Source organism: Conger conger, chromosome 4, assembly GCF_963514075.1.
Source record: "Conger conger chromosome 4, fConCon1.1, whole genome shotgun sequence".
In the NCBI taxonomy this organism is placed as follows: Eukaryota; Metazoa; Chordata; class Actinopteri; order Anguilliformes; family Congridae; genus Conger; species Conger conger.
Genome location: NC_083763.1, coordinates 20,876,555 through 20,896,319, shown reverse-complemented (window position 1 = coordinate 20,896,319; position 19,765 = coordinate 20,876,555). Strand labels below are relative to the sequence as shown.

The 19,765-nt window shown below is 45.7% G+C and overlaps 1 protein-coding gene across 6 annotated transcripts; it reads right to left on the bottom strand.

Moving 5' to 3' along the window:
* Positions 1-219: 219 nt before the first annotated feature.
* LOC133126772 (WD repeat-containing protein 47-like) lies at positions 220-18,251 on the bottom strand. 6 transcript variants are annotated; one of them, XM_061239108.1, is made up of 15 exons: positions 18,096-18,251; positions 15,947-16,113; positions 14,250-14,333; positions 13,726-13,810; positions 11,521-12,323; positions 10,574-10,685; positions 8,237-8,415; positions 6,343-6,567; positions 6,057-6,129; positions 5,559-5,716; positions 4,942-5,111; positions 4,614-4,784; positions 3,924-4,055; positions 2,936-3,154; positions 220-2,211 (listed from the first exon to the last, which is right to left on the bottom strand). In XM_061239108.1, the coding sequence occupies exons 2-15, from the start codon at positions 16,102-16,104 to the stop codon at positions 2,069-2,071; spliced, it is 2,712 nt and encodes a 903-aa protein (XP_061095092.1). In that variant the 5' UTR covers positions 16,105-16,113; positions 18,096-18,251; the 3' UTR covers positions 220-2,068. The 6 variants fall into 6 exon arrangements, with proteins under 6 accessions (XP_061095092.1, XP_061095096.1, XP_061095093.1 ...); XM_061239112.1 differs by lacking the exon at positions 18,096-18,251 and adding an exon at positions 17,918-18,031; XM_061239109.1 differs by lacking the exon at positions 18,096-18,251 and adding an exon at positions 17,875-18,000.
* Positions 18,252-19,765: the final 1,514 nt, after the last annotated feature.

The following is a 19,765-nucleotide window of genomic DNA, read 5'->3' as shown; positions in this document are numbered from 1 at the left end:
GTAATTTCTGAAATATGTGATTAGAATGTTCTATTGGTTTTATTTGACGAGAAAATCAAAATGTTAAAAAGCAGAGCTTTTGGTTCAAACAGGTATTTATTAAGCTGAAATGGCAGCGGAGAGATTTTACGGACCATTATGTCCATCACTTTTTATCAGGGTTCATAAAAGAAGAGCACCGGCAGGTTTAAGATGGACGCAAACACACACCACACTATATAATGTAATAACAATTCCCTTTATTTTGGTTTTTAAGTTAAACATAAAATATTATACAAGAAAATAAATTATTAGGCATTACATTCAGTACAATTTGGTGAGAAACATCAACTGTGGTTGTTGTTCCCTAAAGAAAGTGCAGACTTAAAACAGTACGGGAGAAAAGGTAGCGGGTTCTTTTTTTTCTTCCTTGCAAATATGCCAGTGGGATGCCATGCTCTTTTCCACATTTTATTTAGTGTAAAATGTCATTTTTTTACATAGGCAAACTCCCATTAAAATGAAGACCTACTGCATAACCGACATTTGCCACCACAGGCGGTCTGCCATTAGTTTCCTAATTACTCATAACTGAATACGAAAGTGTTGCTTTCCGTTTTTATTTATGTCAGAATGACCCACCAAAAGCAATTAAATGTCATTCTTTGTTGGTATTTAGCTGACATACCATTTCAGCAAGAATGCTTTTTTTAAAAGGAGCCTTGTGAGAACTGATAGCTTACTGCACGCCTTTAAAATCACAAAATGGATATTTCAACTAAAACAATGCTTCCTTAACACCTTTCCAAAGAATCGCGTTAAAGAAGCCTGGGAACCAATAAGTCTAGAGCAACAAGCATTTCCATTTCATCAGCACCTATGGCCATACTTGACAGCCGGTCACAGCGCACCACCCTTTTCTTACACAACCAGAAACACACACCATTAAGTACACCATGGAAAACAGTGCACTAAATAAAGGGCAATGCCATTGTTCAGAATTTAGTTTCAAGCCTTTTAAAAATGTGACAAACTAAAGTGCTATATAGTCAGTGATCACTTTATTAGGTAGACCTGTACATCAGCTTGTTAATGCAAATATTTAATCAGCCAATCATGTTGCAGCAACTAAATGCATACAAGCATGCAGACGTGGTCAAGAGGTTCAGCTGTTGTTCAGACCAAATGTCAGAATGGGGAACAAATGTGATCTAAGTGACTTTGACCACGGGATGATTTTTGGTGCCAGACAGGGTGGTTTGAGTATCTCAGAAACTGATAATCTCCTGGGATTTTCATGCACAATAGTCTCTAGAGTTTGCAGAGAATGGAGTGAACAACAAAAAACATCCAGTAAGCAGCAGGTCTGTGGGCAGAAACGCCTTGTTATTGATAGGTTAAAGGAGAAGGGCTGGACTGGTGGAAGCTGACAGGAAGGTGTCAGTAATGCAAATAACCACACATTACAAGAGTGGTATGCAGAAGAGCATCTCTGAACACACAACACATATCCACCTGTAAGTGGATTGGCTACAGCAGCAGAGGACTTAATATGTCTAAAAAATAAGTCTGATAAATACCGAATAAAGTGCTCACTGAGTGTAGCGGTCTATGGACACTATCTTCTCAAGGCGCCATGTGATTAACACAACATGGTCTGATTTAAATTTTCACCCATTTATTCAAAGCTACTCTGCTGTGGGTTCACATGACGAGCCGTCCTTCATGGTTTAGGAAAGCATTAAGGTTAGTGCTGAAAACAATTAGCACTCAACTTTACAGGAGTGGCCTTTATGTACAATTTAAACAGTCAGTCACAGAAGCATAAACGTGCTCAGAATGACGACATCACCATCAGCACAACAGTGGACTCACATGTGCGCGCACACACATACACATACACGTACACACACACGTACACACACACAAACTCCACTTCCTTGTGCCTTTGCCAGCAGGATGAGATGGCCTTGTTTGTTGATGTGAGAAGGGATGGTGGAGGGGAAGGTGAATGTCAGTGCGGGATGGAGGTTAGAGGACGGGGAGGGTCACTGTGCTTCTTCTGGCCAGTGCTCACACTGCACCGACCCTATGGGTTGTGGGCCCACAGTGTGACTGTCCTGTCTGCAGAGGAGGACAGGAAGGAGAGGTCCTGTGTGTGCCACCTGCACTGGATCACCTTGTCCCCGTGCTCTCCCACCACCGTCAGGGGCAGCTGCTTGGTCAGGTCCCCTGAGGACATGTAGGCAACAGGAGTAAGAATGTGGGGTTATCGCGCTCACACTGGACATTCAACACAATGTGCTCATAACCACACGTGCTCTCTAAGTAACAGGCTTGAAGTTAGCTTATTCATTCACTGAACAACACAATGTTTTCATGTTGCAAGAAAACAAGGCATTGGGTGGCTTTCCTCACTCTCCTTATCTTGTGAGTGCAGGACTCTACAGTGCTCCTATTTTAGGAACGTGTTCTTCAAACCTCATGGGTGTGAACTGGACAAATAATTTAGGTGCACTTGTACCAACTGGAATGCATTAGTGCGCACCTAAAGTTTTCAACCATGTGCTCCTTGGAACCTTTTTTTATTTTTATTTTTCTATAGTCCAGACCTTGGTGTATGAGGGCTGATAAACACCAAGGGAGTGAGGGAGTGTGCATGAGTGCTGATACGCACACTCCCTTGGTGTATAAGGGCTGATATGCACACTCCCTTGGTGTATAAGGGCTGATATGCACACTCCCTTGGTGCATAAGGGCTGATATGCACACTCCCTTGGTGCATAAGGGCTGATATACACACTCCCTTGGTGTATAAGGGCTGATATGCACACTCCCTTGGTGTATAAGGGCTGATATGCACACTCCCTTGGTGTATAAGGGCTGATATGCACACTCCCTTGGTGTATAAGGGCTGATATGCACACTCCCTCACTCCCTTGCTGTAAGACCGTACCTTGCAGGTCAGTGATGATGACTTTGTTGTCGTAGGAGCCGGTGAGCAGGTAGTGAGCCCCAGGGGAGAAACGGACCGAGCGCACATCGCTGGTGTGGGGGCGGTACGTCTGCACCATCCTGCCCCCTCTGATGTCATACAGCATGCAGCTGCAGTCTTCCTGGCCCGTGGCCAAGAGCCGCCCGCTGGGGTCTACCGCTACAGACGCCACGGCACTGCCTGTGGAGGGAGGGAGGGAGCGGCACAGCCATTAGGGCTCCGCCTGCTTCTGCTGCTCTGTCTGCCTTCCCACGGTTCACAAAGACCATTCTTTAGCACTGAGTGCGCAACCACACCTTAAAGTAAATCAAGCTCATTTTGCTGAAAGGAGAGAAATGTCCCTGGTTATGGGTATGCACTTTGTTGTACGTCGCTCTGGATAAGAGCGTCTGCCAAATGCCAATAATGTAATGTAATGTAAAAATGTATACAGTGACCCCTGGTGGACGTATACAATAATTACAGCTACAGGTGTTATTCCTGCTAAACTAAAGCCTGATTTATACTCCTGTGTCGAGCCTACGCAATCACCCTACCCCATTGAGAGCATTTATACTTGTGCGTTGGGGTCTGCGTGGCCCTTTTCGTCGTCATTATATCCCATAATCATTTGCAATTAACTGTATGGATCTTACTTTCATTAAATTAATGGTGGCTGAAAACAATGACAGAGTTCACAAAGAACTGTAAAAGTGCTTGTCCACAAGTGCACAACCACAGGCTACGCGTAGACTCGACGCAGAAGTATAAATCAGGCTTAAGAGGTAAATCTGGGTTTGAGAGGGCCATAATACTTCTGGGGTTTTGTTCCATCGGAATTGGTTCAACTGGTAGGTTACATTAAATGCACATCATCTGATATTTAGAGACCGAATGAGCCACCCAGCAGACCCTGTATTATGATGTCTGACTCTGTCTGGGGGGCTGGCTAAAGCCTACGGCCACGCACCTGTGCCATGTAAGGTCGTCCCCACCACCCGTACACAGCTGGGTACTCGCAAGTCCCAGAACCGCACCGTCTTGTCCTGGGAGCCCGAAGCGATCATCCAGCCACTCCAGGTGTACAGGGACAAGATGTGACCTGAAAACCGGGCATACATTCTCAACCTCAGCCTGAAAGGCTCCCTCAGTAATCCTGAGCTGTGTTAGTGTGTGCAGTGCTGTGTGGTGATATCAGCAGTAATCCTGTGTTTGTGTGCGTTGTTGTGTGGGGATATCAGCAGTAATCCTGAGCTGTGTTAGTGTGCATTGTTGTGTGGTGATATCAGCAGTAATCCTGAGCTGTGTTAGTGTGCAGTATTGTGTGGTGATATCAGCAGTAATCCTGAGCTGTGTTAGTGTGCAGTGCTGTGTGGTGATATCAGCAGTAATCCTGAGCTGTGTTAGTGTGCAGTGCTGTGTGGTGATATCAGCAGTAATCCTGAGCTGTGTTAGTGTGCAGTGTTGCATGGTGATATCAGCAGTAATCCTGAGCTGTGTTAGTGTGTGCAATGTTGTGTGGTGATATCAGCAGTAGTCCTGAGCTGTGTTAGTGTGCAGTGCTGTGTGGTGATATCAGCAGTAATCCTGAGCTGTGTTAGTGTGCAGTGCTGTGTGGTGATATCAGCAGTAATCCTGAGCTGTGTTAGTGTGCTGGTACCTGTGTGCCCACTGAGCGCGTGCAGACCCTGGCCCCTCTGGCAGTCGGTGGTGTAGATGTTGCAGTCTCCAGCGCCGGCGCTGATCAGAATGGCCCCCCCGCTCTCCGGGCCCTCCATGAAGGCCAGGTCTCGGATGGTGCCGTCGTGCATGCTGAACTCCAGGTCTGGGCCTGTGGGTGTGCACACATCGAAGGCAATCAATCTACCCAAGGCTTATAGCTCACACCAGTACTCGTCTCAATTGACTTTGGAAGCCAAAGAGTGCATCAGCTGGCTGTCATGCCAGCGAGGGGTCTATGTACTCTCTCTTTGTCCTCAGAGTCTTACCTGTGGCATTGCAGGTGTCAGCGTTGAAGGGCAGCACTTTGACGTACTTGTCGTTGGAGCCGGTAGCCAGCAGCTGGCCGCAGTGGCTCCAGGCTACGCAGTATATGGAGCCCTTGTGATGCTTGTTCCTCTTGAAGCGAACGACTGGCTGCTTAATGCACTCTGACCCACTGAGGAGACAAAGAAGAACTGCACTGACACCTATACCAAACGGTAAAGATTAGAACCAAAACATTGCCGCACTGACAGAAACCCGTCCAGTGCTTAACACCAAGATCTGTGAAAGAGTGAACCCAGATAGCCATACTACCATTGCATCATCAACCCTTTCAGTCCCAAGCATAACCATATGGCACTCTTTTCCTTATACCTTTTCAACCAATCAAAATGACTGCTACACTGTCGTTTTGAGCCCCAATTTTCTTTTCAAAGTGGAGCCACTTCATATCAGGCTTGGAACTGAAAGGCCAGACACTGTGGGACAGTGGAGGCAGCGTCTGAACTTCCCCCAGTGGAAGTAGTCAAACAATGCACAGCTCACGCGAGTCCTTGTGAAGAGGGTGGACCTGAGCGGTCTGAAAGTGACCAGCCTGAGGAGACGGCGGGGGCTACTGTACCTGGTGTCGAGCACGTCCGGATAAGCACAGACCCGCAGTGTTTTTGAATTGGAGCCCACGGCGTAGAGAGTCCCCGTGGGGTGGAAGGCCACAGCCCGCACGGCCTGCGTGTCCTCCAGTGTGTTGATGGCCACAAACTGAGCCTTGGGCTTGTCCCCCTGAGCCAATCACGGAACACTCTGTTAGTGCTGTAAGCCGAGGACACTCTTCTGAGATAAAAACGATTTTCCACATGTATTCTATTAGTCAATCAATCTCCATATAAGACAGGACCATGCTCTAGAACAATGTAGTGGCCAAAAAGGTTGCCCACACATTGCTCCAGGGGGGATTGTCCCCTGCTTAGTCTAATCAATTGTTGCTTTGGCAAAAGCGTCGGCTAAATGACAAATTATTATTATTATTACTAGACAATACATCATATCTGTGAGTAAATGCTTTATCGTTATACTTTTGTCTGAGATTCCCACTAGTCACATGATTATTGTGGAGACCGACCTCCTGAGACAGAGTTGTCCGTGTAGGAGAGCATCCTGTGTCAATCGGCTCTGCGACTTTGTCCTTCTGCACACTGTAAGACACACACACACACACACACACACACACACACAAACACACAGTGAGTAGATGCAGGCACAAGGACAAGTAAATTATTCAATACATTTTAACAAAATAGTATCAAACCAAACGAATGTGCCATATTTTTCAAAGTCTTGTTTTCTGAAAACTAAAATATCAGTATAGGAACAAGTGCAGTGTAGTAAGTGAGGACGTCCCTGCTCACCTCTGTGAGACCAGGACAGGCGACTCGTCCAGGGGGGGCATGCCACGCCCTCCGGCCCTGTGGGGGGTGCTGCTGACCACATCGGCGCTGTCCGGCGCCTTCCCCGGCTCGGGCGTCAGAGTGACGTCACTGGCCGGGGCGTGGGCCACATTCACTGCCTTCCCGTTCCGCACAGGCTGCACCTCCTCCATACCAACATTCAGCTCCTCCAGCTTCTGTATAGACCTGCGCACCCACCCACATTACGTCTCCATTATACACTCACCCAGAACTTTATTAGGAACATTTTTACTTTATTACACCTACCATGGTCGTGTGGCAGCAGTGCAATGCATATAATCATGTAGATACGGGTCAGGAGCTTCAGTTAATGTTCACATCAACCATTAGAATGGGGAAAAATATGATTGTCATTGTTGGATTGTTGGTGGCACACAAGATGCATCTCAGAAACTGATGAACTGGGATTTTCACACATACTTGTTTCTAGAGTTTGCAAAGAATGGTGCCCAAATTTTTAAAAATAATAATAATAAATCAGGAAAAGCGGGTTCAGATAATGGATGGATGGATGGATAATAATAAATCCAGTGAGCAGTAGTTCTGCAGACAGAAACACCTTGCTAATGAGAGATGTCAGAGGAGAAGGGCCAGACTGGTCAAAGCTGACAGGAAGGTGACAGTAATGCAAATAACCACACATTACAACAGTCTAAAAATATGTCTAATAAATACCTAATAAAGTGCTCACTGAGTGCATATGCCTTGTACAGCTAACCCATACAGGAGGGACCTGCACATATACCCACATTATATACTCCATTATAAACCCCCATGTGCAGCTTCCTGTCAGCTTAGATCAGTCTGGCCCTTATCCCGGGCCTCTCTCATTAACAAGGCATCTGCAAACTGCGTGAAAGACCAGCAGCTTCTGAGATATTAAAACCACCCTGTAAGGCACCATTCTGAGCTGTGTTTGTCTTCCCCATTCTGAAATTTGGTCTGAAAAACACATTATATATCTCATGTACATCTAACCCACATAGAAGAGACCTGCACATCCAGATTATATACCCTAGATTCTACTCATATAAGAGCTAACCATCATAACGGGGTGTGAGAATTCCCATTGCTTACTGGTTGGATATTTGTATGCATATAACTCTGTCCATCTCTTTCTCTCTCATACTTCATGCCATTATGCTGTCATTAAGTTTTTCTTCATAAGAGCGGTTGCTAAATAAACAAATGATTCAAATGATATATGCCTTCAAATGAAGTCTATAATGCCATCGGATTTCCTGTCTCTAAGCCTCATGCACACGTACACGCTTAACCTGTGTCAAACCATGGCAAAAATAAACTTCCCGTTTATTCATCTCCCGTTAAAGAAAGACTGAGCGCAACGCAACAAGAAAAAAAGTCATTCATGCTTCTCCAGTTTCGTGAGGACCGAACACCACTGCAGACTGGGGGGGGGGGGGGGATTCCCCTGGCACAGGGATTCATTCAACACCCATTTTAATCACCTAGTCCCACAAAGCGCTGTCGCAACATTCGGAAAAGATCTGTCTACGATGACAAATCTTTAACGACCTTGCATAGAATCAAGTGATTTGGAAAATACCCTCCAGGTTTATGAAACATATCCAAAAGGATAAACCGTTCCTCCATTTCCCTGACAGTGAACCCCTGTGCGAACACCAGCCCCTGACCTGACAACACCCTGGCGTGCGTCCCAAGGCACGGGCGCCAAATACGGGAGCGTAATGAATTCTGGGATTAGGAGGCAGCTCAGGGGGATAGTGTCTGGAGCGTTGCGGTTCAGTGTTTTCAGCGCTCTTCTTTGACGAGAGCAGGGCGTAAAGGCAGAGGGGGAGGCGGGGTCGCTGACCGGTTGAGGAACTTGTCGGTGAGGTTGTGCTGGCTGTCTGGGCCCTCCTGCTGGTTGACGCCTCCCTCCAGGAGCATCTGCTGGTAGAGCTGTCTCTGCTGCTCCTTCTGCTCCAGGTGCTGCTGCACGCGCAGACGCTGCCTGTAGTACTCCTGGAACTGGTCTGAGGAGTCCCGCAGCTGAGCGCACACACACACACACACACACACACACGGACATGTATATAAATACACACGCACATGCGTGAATACACATGCAGGTACATACACATATAAATACACGTGTACGCACACGGCCGAGCATATACGCATGAGCCCCCACGTAAACATACACATAAACACATGTACACACACACACACACACAGAAAGGGATACACGGGCACGCACACACCCAAGGACACACACGCACACATATAATCACCACATACAGGGACACATAGACACACACACAGGGACATACAGATACACATGCACACACACGCATACAGACACACACACACACACACACACACACACAAGAACGTAAGTAGGATCAGCCCTGCTCTGCCACATATAAAGGAGAATGTCTGCACAATGGGACGGGCTTACACAGTAAAAGCAGCTCTTTGCAGTCAGCGCTCTACACCTGAATGGGATTTCACCAATAAACATCATTCATAGATCAAACATGCTTGAATACAGTCATTTGTCTTCTGATTATTAACCCCCACCCCATCTGCTACCTTTTGTAAACATTCCAGAATTAACAATGGAGGTTTGGATTAATTCAAGGCAGCACAGATAGCACAACTGAATAAACAGACATCAAATAAATCTAATCCACAGCCATCTGTGTAGGCTAATATATCAACCCTGTTTTCTCATACAAGCTCATAGAGTCCCAACTGGGTAGCACACAGAGAGGGACCTGAAAGAGGATCATTACTTAACGACAAATTACACCTGCCATTACAAACAATTACTGGAGCTACGACAGCTCCTGAGAAGCAGCTCCGTACAATGTAATCGTATCTCCACTAACATCCCCGCACATTCCCGGCTAATGGGGCTTTGAGCGTATCAAATACGGCGCGCGGCAGGGGCACCGCCATTACGGCTCTGAACAGGAAGAGGAGCGGGGTGGGTTTCAGCACTCGTGCCCATGAATGGAGGCAGTCAGTGAGCGGAGTCTCGCCGGTGGAAGGGGATACTCTGCAGCCTTTGACTTCGGGAGGCCTGAGGACAGACGGCTTCCCGGCCGTCCCCTCTGCTTCCCCTGTGCCATCAGATCGGCTCAGTCTCAAGCGGGGATGAGCTGGCTGCCTGCCCAACCCGCTAGAGTATCCAAAAACGGCCCCTTCAGAGGAGACCAACACACACACGTGCACGTACACAGCGAGCACACGCATTCACATGCCCGTGCTTCATGCTCGCCACACACATTAACACACGCACACACTTATTCACGCACACGCGCGCACACACACACGTGCGCATGCACATTCACACACACACACAAGCACTTTCACACAAAACCTGACCATTCAACAGCAGGAAACCACTGGGTCTCCAATCCAATGTTGCGATGCGAGTAACAGACAATGTTGCGATGCGAGTAACAGACAGTGTTGCGATGCGAGTAACAGACAATGTTGCGATGCGGGTAACAGACAGTGACCGAGCACAGCTCGCTAGGCTAAAAGCACACATTCAGTAAAAGGCCTGTTCTGTGAAGCTCTATGTCCCTGCTGCTGAGCTCCCAGCCGTGTGGTGAGACAGTAACAGGAGTACAGGAGCAGTGAGTCAGGGTTCGGTTCACAGCAGACGCAGTGCTCTGAGCGGCTCTTCATGAATCAGTGTGGAGATTTATGAGCCATTAAAGTTAGAGAGGGGGAAACCAAACGCCCCGCTCTGCAGTACACCTCCGCCAGCAGGGATGGGGGGAACTCAGGATACAGTATGCAGGTCTATCCCACTGCTACGCCGGTTCTAGTGAGCTCCCGGGGAGAGGCCAGAGGAGTCAGGGGAATCAGGAGAGCAGCCTCATATACTGTAATGGCAGCTCAGACCCCCAGCAGGTTAGTGTGATTGTCTCTCATGCAGGAGACCAGGGCTCAAGGCTCACCTGTACCTTTTTTTACCCCCCTCTTGGTCTCACTCAAGAATAATACAATAAAAAATGAAATTTTATTAATAAATTATATACTCTGTCTGCAGGAGATTTGGGGAAAGGCAACCATAACTGAAATAGGTCCATTAGAGCAACTCTAGGTTTAGAGGGTAGAATAGCGTTCACTTAGGTAGTAACATCAAGCACAACACAGCCGTCTGCCCTCATGGTTTTGACCGCACGGTTACCTCGTTCCTCTCAGACGAGCCAGGGGCCGGAGCCTCGCCGCCGGGGGCCGAGGAGGGCCGCGGAGTGAGGGGGGCCACCGAACCCAGCTTCCTGTCCACCGAGGAGCCCATCCTGGAACAGAGGGACAGGAAATCACCATGGACATCAATCTGCTACTGTGACAGGCTCACCGCTGTTAACCTTGGTCAACGCTTTGAGTATCAGTCCAGTGACCGCAGTGGTAAGACTTTGATCATGGGGCCCTGCTGGCGCATGCTTCTCTACACAGCACTTTAACCTTAGCTGCTCCTCTTAATCTTCAGATATGCACACGGACGACAGCAATATAACCTGACCTCAAAGTGAACACAAACAATATAGCCTGACATGCCAAAAACATGCAGTGCATTCTCCTGAGGCAAGACGGTCCACCCAAACAAACCATCCCTCTTTGAACATCATGGAGGAATGAATAAAGCCACACTTTTCTGCTGGCTGCACTGTTTAGGCTGTGAAAAGCCTTAGTCAGGGACAGTACAACCAAGATGCCGGAGCAATAATTCTACACTGCAATGCAGAGAGAAATGCATTTATCCCTTTCTTTATAGGTCAACCTCTCCTGAAGGCTAGCACCTCAGGACGTGTGTTCACATACACACACACAATATGCAACGGCAATAGCCATCCATGCCTCTCTGAATATCACAATGCTTTATTACAAATTGTAAGTGAGGGAATTAAATTCACAGTGAATGCGTGGTTCCCCTATGGCAGGGATCGTCAAATTGCTGTCCGCAAGGGCCAAGAACTGCTGGTTTTCCACCCACTTTCCCCTTTGCACCCTGGGAGTCGGATGTGAAGACAGTCTGGCCAATTGGTAGTGCTAATTCGCCGGGAGAAAATAAAACCAGGACTGGATTTGGATTTGAGGGTAAGAGTTGATGACCCCTGCCCTATGGACGGATACCTCTCCGGAGACTCCTCGTAAATGCGCCGACAGTCCGACTGCTCGGGCATCAGTCCGCGGCTTGCCCCGGGCGCCCCGGGGTACTGGAAGTTGGCGAAGGAGTGCGACATGGGCGAGGCCTTGCCCCCCAGCTCCGCCGCCCGCTTGCCCTGATTGGACAGCCCGTGGGAGAGGCCGTCCAGGGCCGGGTTGAGCGAGCGGGACATGTAGGCGTCGGCCGACTGGGGCCGGCGCAGGGGCGAGGCCGGGTGTGGCGACAGCTTGCTGACCAGCGGCGTGAGCAGGTCCGCGTAGGCCGCCTTGGCCGGCTTGGCCAGCCGGTCCACGTGGATGTCCAGCACCTTCTGCTCGAAGGCGCAGGAGAAGACGCCGGGCGGGAGGTTCTGCAGCCACGACAGCAGGCTGAGGTCCAGGTCGTCGCAACCGTTCCCGCAAAGCACGTCGATGCCCAGCAGCACCTCGCTCTCCGTGATCTCCTCGCCCGTGGCCTTGCTCTGGCAGAACTCCACGCAGCACTCGTACAGCACGCCCTTGATGAGCAGCTGGAAGAGGCGGTTGCCGCTGGCCTTGAAGCCGGCCTCGCTCAGCTTGCGGTCGGCCGGGATGAACTCGGCCACCATGACGCAGGCCTCCTCGAAGCAGTGCGCCCGCGCCGTGCTGGGGCTCCAGTCCCGGAACTCGGCGTGCTCGGTGAGGCGGGGCAGCGTCAGGAGCAGGCACAGCTTGCTGTAGTCCTCCTTGGAGGGGCAGAACTCCTCCAGGGAGTGGAGGCACTTCACCGCCTCCTGCATGGTGAACTCCAGCTGCAGGGCGAGACGGAGAGGGAAACGCCCCTCGGTAATATAATCACTCAACCCTGCGGTGTCTTCGATTTGCTGTGACACATTGAGATTGAGTGACAATGAGCCCTTTCAGTCCCAATTGCATTCAAGTGTAACTACCGTAAAATCCCAAGAGTGCCATACGGCACTCTCGACCTTTTCAACTAATCACTATTGTTTTGAGCCCCTATTAACTCCTTACTTTCTCAATTTTCTCAACCTAAGCCAAAACCGTTTTGGGTGGAGCCACTTCATATTGGGTTTGGGACTGAAAGAGTTAGCATATGCATCACAAAATATTTAAACTGGAATTCAAAAAAGAATTCTATTAATATGTGACTTGTGATTTACACCAAGACTTGTGTGTGTGGTTTTGTTTAACACAGCAGTTTATAAGTTTAGCACAGGCAGCTGGGAAGTAGGGAGAACATACAGTACAATATAAAACTGGGTTACTACAAGAAAATCTCAACGCTAGCCCATGCAGGATAAAAATAACAAAAGGAAGATTTGCATTTTCTAACATTACCAAGCCTGGGAGAAAGGCCTGAATCTTACAAGGCAACATCACGCCCTGTGCAACACTCTCACTGTGACTACTGACCCTAAGTATAATTCAAATGACAGATCCTGCTTTATTACCTACAACTAAACCAGTTTTATTACCTACAACTAAACCAGTTTTATATGCAAAGGTGTATGAGAAAGAATGTACCCAAAAGCTGCAGCAGGGCAGGGCTTTGATAAATGACTCGCCAGAACCTGGCTTTACTGAAAACAAATATTTCACTGAATATCCTCCACTCTACCATGGCTTCAGAAATGTACTGGTTCTTTAACACAGGCCGTCCCTGTTAGTTCTGCTCACTGCCCGTCAGAGACAATGAATACATTGACACAGCCAATAGAATAGAAGCTGTCAACAACGCTGTCAGTCTACTGAAGTCACAACTGCAGAATTCAGCACAGCTTCAAATTTCGTATGTTACCAAAAAAACAAATGGGGTGATACTGTGTTCTCAAGGGCACAAATTGTGATGCACACGCTTCTACAGAAGTCGTTCAGAGATGCACCGTCTCACAAGGGAACACACATTTACAGCATGGGGAAAAATACTGTGTAAAAGTAGCGGAACAGGAGAAAAGAGCACCCCTCAATACGGCAAATAAGTGGAAAGAAGTGCTAGGATCTTATCAACATAAAAGCTCTATCAAACAGGTAGGGCAGCAAATGACCTTTAAATTAGGCTTGTGTGTGTGCGGAACGCACTGAAAGGAATGCAATTCACCAACTACAGTGTACTGTAAATACAGTGTTAGAGCAACGCCTGTTCTGACATAAGAGCTAACTGAGGCAGAGATGGTCTGGCACTCCCACACTTACATGCTGAGGCTCGTCGTCTGCCGACATGGCATTATTCACACACAGGGCTTCCAGAAACTTCTGCTTCAGGATGATGTAGCGGAACCTGGAACATATGCGATGATCATTACAGAAGCACACCACACAGACACTGTTTCTCAGGCCATAGACACAATAACTGGCTACTGGCCCATTGCACGTGAATTGCATATTCGCCTTCATTAAAAGGTGACAGAGCAGAAAATGGGGTTGGGGTTACTAACGGCTGTCTTACACAGGGTTCCTCTATCCCAAATATGTCATTGCTGAATTATATCAGCCAATTTATTTACATCTAGTTACCTAATCATCCGCTAAATGTGATTGCCTACAATACAGCTTGGATTCCCTATACTGATACCACAGGTCATAATCGCAAATGGGAATTGTCTACCTATTAAAATTAATGCTCAGGGAATATCTGTAAGAACCACTCTCGTGAGCAATTAGAGTTCTGTGTATATTACCATGACTACAAGCATCAGCTGTGATAGTATCTCACTTACCTCTTTCGGTCAAACTTATCCATGCACTCCAATGGTTGTATAAACTGAAGGACCTCATCCCACTGGCCATCCAGTACCAGTTGCCTGGACAGAGATTAATAAACATATGAGTAAATATCATATACTACAAAGCCATTTAACTGGAAGGCCCCCATTTAACCCCAGTGTGGCCACAATAAGATCAATGCAGCTGTAGGGCCCTTGAGCAAGGCACTTAACCCCACATTGCACCAGGGGGGACTGGCCCCTGCTTAGTCTAGTCAACTGTAAGTTGCTTTGGATAAAAGCATCACCTAAATAACTGAAATAATGTAACAACTTGCTGACAGGACCTACCAACAGCACTTCTTTGTACAGTGCAATTAAAAACTATTTTCCCATTCCTACTTTCCTCAATTACTGCACATTTGTCACACTGAATGGTTTTAGATCTTTAGACAAAATGTAATTTTATACCCAATTAAACACAAATCACATTTTAAAATTATTTTATTTAATGAAAAAAAGTCACGAAATACCCACATCTTAAAAAAAAGTAATTGCCTGCGTAAACTTAATAACTGGTTGCACCACTTTCATCAGCAATAAATGCAACCAATTGCTAGCTAGAATTTGGTATCAGTCTTATACATTGTTGGGCAGAATTTTTTACAGCTTTAATTCAGACAAATTGGTAGGTTTTTGAGCATGACCTGCTAATTTCAGGTCCTGCTGCAGCATCTCTATTGAGTTCAAGTCAGGACTTTGTAGCCCTTTCCAGACTGATATATTTCAACAATTTATTTTTCTTAATTTCTTCTGTAATTTCACAGATAGTGGCATAATGTGCTTGAATAAAATTTGTGGTGACTACTTCACTCGGATGGTACATTCCCATATGAGTGAGGTTCAGATTCAACAGGGCTGGCTGCAATCAAGCCTGGCAGTGTTAATTACATAAACCTAATGATCAATTATATTTGGTTAATTGGTTGATTGAGTAACTAAGGGAGCAATCCGTCTTTCACATGGGAGATATCGGTGTTTTATAATGTTTTTCATTAAATAAATGAAATAATGATTTTCAAAATCTATTTTGTGATTACTCAGATTGCGCCTTTCTAATATTACAGTTTGCCTAAAGACCTGAAACCATCAATACGCAATAATAGAGGAAATCAGGGAGGAGGCAAATACTTTTCACAGCACTGTAAGGGAAGCAAGAAAATTAACCGCCCATTTAATAAAGAACAAGACTACAGTCACAATATCACATAAATCAGGAGAACAAATTTCCTCATATCTTCTATGAGTGCAGGATGGAGCTTTAACTGAGTTTTGCAATCATGTCACATCACAGACCTTAGCTGCACTGAACAGACATTCCAGGGCGTCATACATAGTTAAACATCATACATAGTGAACATTGTCCCAGGATCACTGGAATCCCAGTGGGCTAATGGGGCACTCATTTGGGTGTGATTTGGCCCACGAGCAGTGCTAAACCTAACTAAGGAACAGCAGTGCCAGACCTGCCTAAGGAACAGCAGTGCTAGACCTACCTAAGGAGCAGCAGTGCAAGACTTACCTAAGGAACAGCAGTGCAAGACCTACCTAAGGAACAGCAGTGCAAGACCTACCTAAGGAACAGCAGTGCCAGACCTGCCTAAGGCATGGCAGTGCTAGACCTGCCTAAGGAACAGCAGTGCTAGACCTACCTAAGGAACAACATGTCATCTGAGTAGAGGCCATTGATGACCCCGCTCTCCTTCTCCAGAGCCAGCATGCTGATGTGCAGCTTGCGAGAGTTGAGGAAGTCCAGGATCAATTTAATGATCTCCACCTCCTTGATATTGATGGTCTCTTCCGCCGTCATGGTGTCAGCCTTAAAACAGGTCAAAGAAAAGCAAGAGCGATCGAATGATAGGAATACTGTGTCAACTGCAAACAGAGAAGCGTGGATATGCTCGTAGTGTAAACATTGAGAGCAAAATCCAAAATACCACAAAAACAAAACAAGTCAAGTGACGTACACATCGGAAAAGGGTAAGTCAAAGGTAAACACATGCTGTGCAGCACCCTTTCAGGTTACGCTTGGTGAAAATGTAGCCTACTCCAATTCATAGCATCGATCCAGATACATTTCTGCTGACTATTTAGGAGGTAAACTTCCATTACTCTGGAGGCAGGATATGATCCAACATTTTATATAATCCAGTAAAGTAGTGCACAAATCTGAATTGCATTATTTATGGAGGCTTTTTGTTTTATATTACTTTACTAAATGATAAATCTCAGCAAAAGCACTGCATTCCTCACAATGTAACAATACTTCATGTCAAAAATGTCTTAAATATCCAATTCTGTCTAAATCAGCCCCAAGCTGCTTTATCACCAAACTCCTGAGAACAATATCAGTTTCAACTAGGTGGTTATTAATACTGACATATTAATAACATTTCATGAAAATGATCTTATTATCAGAACATGAGTTATATGTTATAGGCTAAAGGGGTTTAATCTCTCATAACAAACAAAATTCCCTGATCACTATTTTCAGTCATATATGAAGATTTATTGACACCGAGACCAATCAGATTGTATGTAAACTGCAACTCTAAATCTTTTGAGATGCTGGCTGTTGCAATTACTGTACACTCACTGACAGACTGGTGGAAGCTGACAGGAAGGCGACAGTAACGCAAATAACCACACATTACAACAGTGGTATGCAGAACAGCATCTCTGAACACACAACGCATCATAACTCTCAGTGAATAGGCTACAGCAGCAGACGATTTGATAGAAAAAAAACAGGTCTAATAAATACCTAATAAAGTGCTCGCAGAGACTATATTAGGCTTGATGTTATTCACCGTACCACTTGTTTTTGCTGAATGCTGTTATTTGGATCGGAGCTCTCCTAGTGGTTTTTGGTCTGCCCATTACACTCTGAATCCATGTCCCGTGAGGAATGTCACAAAATGACAATTCAGTGATTCAGTGTCTTCATCACAACATAGAATAATGAATATCTATCACATGCTAGTTAAATATTAGTTCAAAGGAATAACGCGGATTGATCCCTGATTAAAATAACACTGAGCGTTTTACAGCTTGCTGTCTAAAACGAATTAACTGCGAAGACACCCTATCTTTGATGATAATGTTCATAATTATTGTTAACTGATTTCTTTAGAAACCGTAATTCTAGTAATTGTTACAAAACAATATAACTAATTTGCCGTCTTGGCTAGCAAACTAACTTAGCTTCCTTTATCCTAGACGGCACAGGGGTAATTCCTTTCTTCTAAATCTAAAAACAGGGCAGTATCTGGTAGTGTGAAACCAATGAGACCAGTATCAAAAACAATCTACCGTTCACGAGTACTGATAGCTTTCAGCTTTTCATTCCAGTCATTTCGCTCGTTAAGTTGTCTATTTATTCAACATGCATGCATTTGGATTCATGATGCAAGCTAACATTAGCTCGGAGGCTAAACTCCCACATTGAGTTTTTATAATTTCAAAGGGCTGTCAGTACGCATGTGGCTAACTTCATAGCTAGCTAGCTACAGATCTCAAAGCCGGGTTACCACACTATACGCTTGATAGATATCAGGCTAACAGAGTTATCAATACCTACCGTAGCAGCACAGCTATGACACTACGCAGATTGCAATACGCACCGCATAGCCCCGTGTGACACATCATTGGAGATCATGGGGAAAGGTGGCCACACAAACAGAAGCAACATTTGCGTAATTAGCTCAAGCTAACTACCTAGCTAATTTATGTCCTAGACAGACGCTATACCTAACCACCTAGCGACCAAAGTATCACCAAATAATCCGATTTAAACCTCACCTGATCGTCTCTACAAATACATGAATTGTAGAAGGGATCTTATTGCTAAATTGAGTAAAGGACAATTATTCGGCGATTCTTCAGTTATATATTTCAGGAATTGGTTTTCTCCCTTCTCTGTGTTGTTGTCTCCCACCCAGTTTATGCTTCTGCCCAGCCCCTGGTTGTCAAGAGGATCACCGCTACCCAGGACCAATCAAACTTGAGCATTCTACACCGGCACCTGGAGGACCACAAGCTGTCTGCACTGTGCTTACAGCTGCATGCGCCTAAGCGCGAGTACAATTCTCTTTATTTCAATGGGGTTTTCCATGTTAGATGTCAAGGCATAGCCATGTGCTTTTTGGACAAACTGGATTCTGTTTCATGCACCAGCGGATACCTTTCTGGTTTAATGAATGGCTGGTAAAATTATGGATGATGACCCTTTAATAATTGATTACATTAAGTTAATTGAGGATAAGTAGGCTACCATTTTACAGGGTTAATAAAACAGCTATTATACATTCTTATATGACGCTATTTGTCTAGTTAAATGTCAAACGAATGTACATCGTACACATGCGAACACTATGTATAGTTTGATTTGTGAATGTTCATGGAACGCGCCTGATGACAAAACAGCAGGTTATCCTCAGTTTGGGAAATGACTGTGACTGACATTCATATCTGGACAGTTTGATTCCTAAAGCATTTATGTAAACATTGAAAATGACTAAACATATCTCAGAATTATCACATGGATTGGTGAGCATATTGGATTTTACTGAGTGAAGGTTCAGCAGTGAAAACAACCAAATGTAATTGTCTGACCTTTTTCACCAGGTAAATGGGTTGGCATTTATATAGTGCATATATATCCAAAGTGCTGTACAATTGATGCTTCTCATTCACCCATTCATACACACACCAACTGCAATTGGCTGCCATGCAAGGCGCTGACCAGCTCGTCAGGAGCATTTGGGGGTTAGGTGTCTTGCTCAGGGACACTTCGACACAGCCCAGGCAGGGGATCGAACCGGCAACCCTCCGACTGCCAGACAACTGCTCTTACTGCCTGAGCCATGTCACCCCAGCCATGTCGCACCAGGATTTCCCTCATGTCAAATGTAGTATTTGGAATGAGAGATGCTGGAAAAATCCCAATAGATCCTCAGTGCTTTTACCAAAACCTACAGTAGTTTACACAGAACTGCAGGACTGATCTTACCATTGGTCCACAGGATTGACACACATTATCCAGAACAGAATTAATACCTTTGTAAGACAAATGAAAAGCCTGTCAACTCCCCTCATGATGCCTCTGATTAGAGTCTACTGCATCTGACAGTGGCACATCTGATACAGATCCAATATGTAAAATATTTTATTCAAACATGTCCTCAGATCAGTAGAGCATGCTTTTAAGCAAAGTGTTGGAAATTACTAGTGTAATTTAGTTCTTTTAAGACATTTGCAGAAGCAGCTACAAATGGGGACATGCTTTTTTACAGAGGCAATGTGAAGTGGTGTAGTGCTGAATGCAAGAGGAACGCCTCATGGCCTTTTCTGGACATGGGTCACATGTGCATTGATGTAATTCTGAAGTGCAAAAACACTGAACAGTACTGAAAAGGATGTAGAATCATAATGGTGTAATTTACATGACAAACTGTACTTATCTAATCTGC